Raw genomic sequence first — 6,345 nt, 5'->3', positions numbered from 1 at the left:
GGCTAGGGTCTGGAGCCAATTTCCAAGTGAGGTGGTGCGGGCTCCCACCCTGGGGGTTTTTAAGAGGAGGTTGGATGACCACCTTACTGGGGTCGTTTGACCCCATGACTCTTTCCTGCCATGGCAGGGGGTCAGACTTGATGATCTGCTCAGGTCCCTTCCGACGCTACTAACTATGAAACTCTCTTTTTTATGTTTTAAGTGCAACTGGAGGGTGCCCTTGGTGTATTGTGGGAATTATCCAGAAGCAATTGCACTGACAATGTAGGAAAAAAAAATACCTGCAAAGGAAAGAATTGCAGTAAATTTTATAAAGGCCACAAGGACATTGATAAAGGACAAAGAAAAGACTTGGGTCTGGACTGACACATCATGCTGAACTCAATAGAGTTATGCCAGGGTTGAACTTTCCACTGGGCATTCCTGTTACTTTAACTTATGTACTTGATTTAAATCAAATACAAAGGCTGCAGTCACAGGTGCTGAGTAAAATAGGATGCTGCACTTCAACACTATTTGGATAGCAGTAGTACTAGATCTTTATGTTATATCCATTAAAGTATCAAAGCTAAATTTTGCACTTTATCCCCTGCATAGGTGTTATCCCCTGCATAGGTGTGATAAAGTGGGGAGAGAAGAGTCCTAAGTAAAGTGCCTAAGAGTGTGGAAGTGGCTGGCTAGGTGCTCATGTGGGCAGGCAGAGGTCAAGGTCATGCTTTATGTCATCCAAGTATAGTGAGACATATCTTTCTTAGCATTCATTATGACCTCTATAGGTATTGGGTTTTTATGCATTCTTAGTTGTGTGCCAACTTCTTTCTCTTTGCCAGGGTGGCCCAGGCTCCTTAGAGCCATAACTAAAACTTTTAATTAAAGCTTTAAATTAAAAGACTACCAAAAATGTTACAGTTCTCAAGCTACAGAAAATGATTAGTTTGTGCTGTGCTAGGTGTCTTGTGCTTATATTTATGTGGTTTGGGCTCCATTAATAGCAATGAGTTAATTATTTAAAACACTAACCAAATTAATTCTTGCTGTGATTCATTGACAGCCATCAGGGATGAGTTTTGGCACATACACATTCCCTGTATGAATGCTAAATGACTCAGTGACTTGTTAATGGAATTGGTAGCCATTCACTTCTAGATCACTTGTCCATGCCACTAGCTTTCACATACCACGTTTATTGGTCATGTACCAAGTCTGTGTGAAATGAGTTGATAGTCTCAATTCAGCTGGCACTGGAGAGGTGTCCACATAACTAGAATTACCTGTTGGCAATCTCAGTGAATGAGGATGGAATTAGCACAGATGCTAATCTGCTCTCTGTCTTAGAGGTGATCACTTCAAGTTATGTAGGGGACATGGCAGGACAGGACAACACTTCCTGTGCTATATTTGCACTGTGTGATTAAACAGGGGATTTACAGACCATCTGTCCCTCACCTTTCATGAGTACAGTCACTTGGAATTAAAACAAAACAAAAACCATTATGGTCTGAGGTTAGTATAAGCTCAAAATCGTGGAATGAATTTAGTGCTGTATTATTAATCACTGAGGTGCAAATGAAGATCTTTGTTTACAATTCAGATATCTGGGCAGTGCACTTTAAATTTCTCCCGGGGTGGGGATGTGTGACTGAGGAGGGAAGGAATATTTCAGATGCCCTCATTTTCAGAGCCACTCCACTTTTTTGTATTGGAGTACGTTTGAACTCAAACGAGGTTTTTGTATCCTCATTATATGGGGAGTAATGGAGAGCTGCGCCTCACCCCACCAGAGAAAATATTAATTTTAATTGCTTTACTGATGCTATGTGGTTTGAAAATGTTAATAGTCCTAGAAGCTTTGCACTTAAATGCGATTGGTATAAAGCATTGCTTTAAAATGTTTTCACATACAGGATAAAAAAATATGTTGTAGTATTGTGAAATGTTTTAAAATGAGTCTCCCTGCACTGATAGAGGTATGGGGGGAGGGTTAAATTGATTAGAATGGAATAGCATTTTGACTAAAGGGAGAGAAAATGAGAGATTGGTTAATCCTCTGTTAAAGCTCAGATCAATCAAAATAGCTCTTTAGTGTTTAAAATGTTCCTGAAATGTGCAGAAAAACCCACTCAACAGCTCTTATCTTTCTTTGTATTAAAATAAAACTCCCCCACCAACTCAGTCCTACCACTGCAGTTTGAATCATGGTACCTGTCTAATTCCCTAGAGCAACATTAGGGTAAGGAAATGGACAGACATTATGAAAAAAGAACAATAGGTAGGACATTTTTTCATTGTTTTAAATTTTAGGAGAAATAAAAAATCAACTCCTGTATACTTTTGAGTCTTTAATTGTCATGACCTGGAGCCTCAACTGTATGAATTGGCACAATACCATTGAAATCACTAGACCTGTATTAGCTAAGAATCTGGCTCTATCACTCTGTACAAAGACATGAACAAACACACAGGCTTATATAAAGGAGTATTTTATACATAGCGTGAGCACCATGTATGACAATGTTCTATACATTGTATAGACAGTCTATAATTACAACACTAGATCAGATTAACTAGCTAGCAACTGTAGATAGCTATTCAACTGAATAAAATGTCAATACATTTGTTAAAAAAACCCACCTCACTCCCCCCCCGGCGCGCGCGCGCACACACACACACACACACACACACACACACACACACACACACACACACACACACACACACTTAATGAATCCAACTTAGCAGAAAATATCTTTGGTCGACATGATCCAAATGGAGACAGATCTGAGGTATAATTTCTTTCTTTTCATTGTCAGAATCATAAGGATACCTTCTCTCTGATTTCTTTGTAGTGCAGCTGTAGCAAATGTTTTGCCTCCATGTCTTTGTTTGGTATTCACACATCTGAGAGGCCCTTCTCATTTCTTGAAGTCAATTGAAGGAATTTTTAAAATATTTATTTATTTATTGATTGTAGCATATTTGTCAGTTATTTTCAAGTATGCAACTTGAAAGCTTTTCCTTGATGCTTCATATAAAGCAAACAGGAAAGATATATTTTCCTTGGAAATAAATCTGTTAATTTTTTATAAATTTGAAATCCATTGATAACTCACCATTCTAATGGAAATGGAATGAGATCAGAAGGGCTGCTGTATTTGAGTCTTTGTTCCAAGAGAAGAGCTGTTTGAATTATGTACAGTAAGGAACTCAGGTTTTTACTAATGATGCTATGGTCAATATGGGTTCTTTATTTATTTGCCTTTGATTACAGCACTGCAGCAACTAGCCATAGATTTAATCAGTAGCAAAGACTGTTTCAAAGCTTCAGGACAGACCACAGCCTATATAAAGAGAGTAGCTTCTTTTAATCTGGCTTTTATAAGGAGCCATAATACAGTGTATGAGCACTGTTGTTGGCTTCTAAGCAAAATGTAGGAAAGAGGATGAAAGAGAGGGAAAAAAAGATACCAACAGAAGACCTTAAATATGTTGGATGGGATAGTTCAGTGTAAAGGGTTGCAGAACTACAGCTTTCAATCTTGGCAGAATCAGCTCCTGTTCCTTAAAGAGACCAGTTGAGCCACATGCCACTTTTTACTCTATGAGAAAAGTCATTGTTCAAAGATCTCCCTTTTTTAAGATCTTTTGTAAGAATAGCAAAAGTTCTTAGGGTCCTTTGCGTAGGTGTAAAAGCTTGCCCTAAAGCTTCTGGACAAAATTTTTCTGCCTGCTCTGAACAGTATGCCATCTTTTCCTTGACTGGTGCTGCGGATGCTTTTCAGTAACTGATTCCGTTATATAATTTGGACTGTATTTTGGCATCCTTTAGGATGAAAGGCTTAAATAAAATCTAAACCTGGGAGAAAACTTGCATGTTTCTTTAAAACCCATGGATTTAGCAGGGATCATTTGTCTGTCTGCAGGAGCACAGCTAGAGAGGATGGTACTGCAGGTGTTCTCACAGATTGACAGCAGGCACTGTGTTCTGTGGCATTTCTTCTTCAGTTTGTTGCTTGAGTGCTTCAGCAAGAAAGGTAGATGGAAAAGAGTTGACTACCCAGTATTTCTGGGCACGGTTAAGTGAGCCATGCCTTCAATGTCTGCTTCTGTGCACTGGTAGAGTAAAATATAATTTACTTGTTCCATCTTTTTTTTTTTTTTTTTTTCCATGAAGAGCCTTCCCAGGCTCATCAAAGTATTTTTAAAAACATTTTTAAACCATAAAGCCGTTCAGTTTTAGTGGTGGTGAGGTATCAAGTGATGTTGCATGTTATTCTGGGTCTTCGTGTGATGAACATAAGTAATTGTTTCTCACTGGAAAAAATGATACGAGGAAACTAATTGTGTGAGATGCCATCTGGGACATAGCTAAGTTATATTTTGATAATGCAAGAAGTGATCTATCAGTGTCCAACCTTGCCCCTTTCACAGCTGAAAGACTGCAAAAATTCAGAAGCCCATGTCAGTTTTAAATAAACATCGCTGTCCCATTTCCATGCAGTAGGGGCTGGGGTTTATTTCTTGAAGGGCCAACACTATTGCACTAGTAAATTACTGTATCTTGTATATGGCCAATACCAGAAGAGCATCTATAATCTTTTTAAATATTAATGAGGGAGAGGAGGAACAGAAAGATCTCCATGGTGACTTGAAGTGAGGAGTAGTATTTGGATTGTATTCTACATATGTTGCAGGATATCTTATGTCACTTTTCCATGTCATTTGAATGTTGTCTTGACACATTTTTCCTTATTTTATTAGCAGTTTAAGAGTTTGTGGATTGTAATGCAGATTGAAACCTGTACATTCTCATTACTGAAATATAGGCCCTTTCATGCGGAGTGGTGTCAGACTTCTATCATTTCAGAATCAAACTTGCAACTGGCATAAAGAAATGAATAAAATATGAAATATACATTTGCTCAAATGAGCTGTTGATGCTAGTAGAGCTGCTTCACCACTGTCAAAAAAGAAAGTCTTCTGGTGCTGCTCAGCATCTGATTGAAGGCACATACAGACACTCCCATGCCTTCATTTAATTGCTGCCAGTCCATTCAGTAGCTAATGCCTTCTGTTAGCACAGTTGCTGTAGTGAAACTTTACAGACCACCAGAAACCACCATGTGCTCTGGCAGCTTGATGGTGGTGACTGCTGTCTTTTGTTAGATCCTCTGGTGGCCAAGTCCAGGTGTGCATAGGCATAGACTTAGTCTAGCCAAAGATTTCTAGTTAAAACAATACTTCCCTCCTGGGTGTCCACACTGGCACCGTGCCTCACTGTATTCTAGTTTCAAACTCCTTACCTTCATCTTCCAGGCTCTGTAGAGCTCTGCTTCAGCTGCATCTCAGCGTTCCTTTCCTTCCATTTTAACAACCAGAGTACAATACAATTAACTGCCTTGTTGAAGCCTTCTTTTATATGTGAAGAGTGACAGAACTTTGAAGATGAAAATTGTTGTTGTATGGACCCTACATCTGCAGGCAGGACACAAAAATGCAAATGAATACCTCAGTGACAGTTCTTCTACCATATAGGCAGCTGCAGCAGGACCGTGTTTTATGTTTTTGGGCAACTGTTTCTGTAGATAAGCAGATCCAGAGACCCTTCTTACAGCCTGCTCCCATGGGGCTGATTCAGAGCATTTGCTCACAACCTTTAGCTGTTCAGTGGCAATATGAATCCTAGTCCCACTGAAGGCAGAACCTCTGCTGACTTCATTGGGGCCAGGATCTTAAGCACGCCTCTTACGTTGCATGGAGGGCCTGGTGTGGGTCCATGTTGTTACAGAAGAATTTTGTCACAGAGAGAAAAAGATCTGGAAGTTGTTTTACTACTTATGTTTATGACACTTAAAGGATTTTCAAATGCCTGAAAGCAATCTGAACTTCTGTTTTGGTTAAAATAGGACCTGCTTAAGAAATGCTACTCTGCCAATGCCTCGTACCTGTTCCAGCAGGACAAGTTCTATGATGTCAGCTATGATACAGGAGACAAGTCAATCCAGTGCAGCAGGCGGCCAGATGCATTCAAATTCTGGATGACATGGAAGGCTTTGGGAACTACAGGCCTTGAGGAAAGAGTGAACAGGGCACTTGCCTTAGCGAGGTACTTTTATCTCAAATTGAGATTGGGTTTTTTTTGGTTTGGGGGCAGAGGTTTAGATAATTGACCGAAATTTCCATAACAATGTCCTAACTGGAATCAGTTAAACTGTTGTAATTTTTTTTCATCTCTGTGCTTTCAATAATATATTAATAATAAAAAATGAATAGGAGATCAGTGCCATATTTGTAAAAAAATGTATGTTGAAAAGGAAACTATCAAACCATATTAGACCTAAACCTGAC

General features: G+C 39.2%; 1 protein-coding gene across 2 annotated transcripts in view; it reads left to right on the top strand.

Annotated features, from left to right (window-relative positions):
• Nucleotides 1-6,345, top strand: part of GADL1 (glutamate decarboxylase like 1) — a 193,213-nt gene that overhangs the window by 86,204 nt on the left and 100,664 nt on the right. For both annotated transcript variants that reach the window (XM_019508790.1, XM_019508789.1), the window contains exon 12: nt 5,904-6,103. In XM_019508790.1, coding sequence (XP_019364335.1) covers nt 5,904-6,103 — 200 coding nt within the window. The remainder of the gene's footprint in view (nt 1-5,903; nt 6,104-6,345) is intronic.

The sequence above is a fragment of the Gavialis gangeticus genome, unplaced genomic scaffold (genome assembly GCF_001723915.1).
Source record: "Gavialis gangeticus isolate Ggan-Ray unplaced genomic scaffold, GavGan_comp1, whole genome shotgun sequence".
NCBI classification, from domain to species: Eukaryota; Metazoa; Chordata; order Crocodylia; family Gavialidae; genus Gavialis; species Gavialis gangeticus.
The sequence above is the reverse complement of the archived record's forward strand: the minus strand, read 5'-3'. Positions and strand labels throughout refer to the sequence as shown.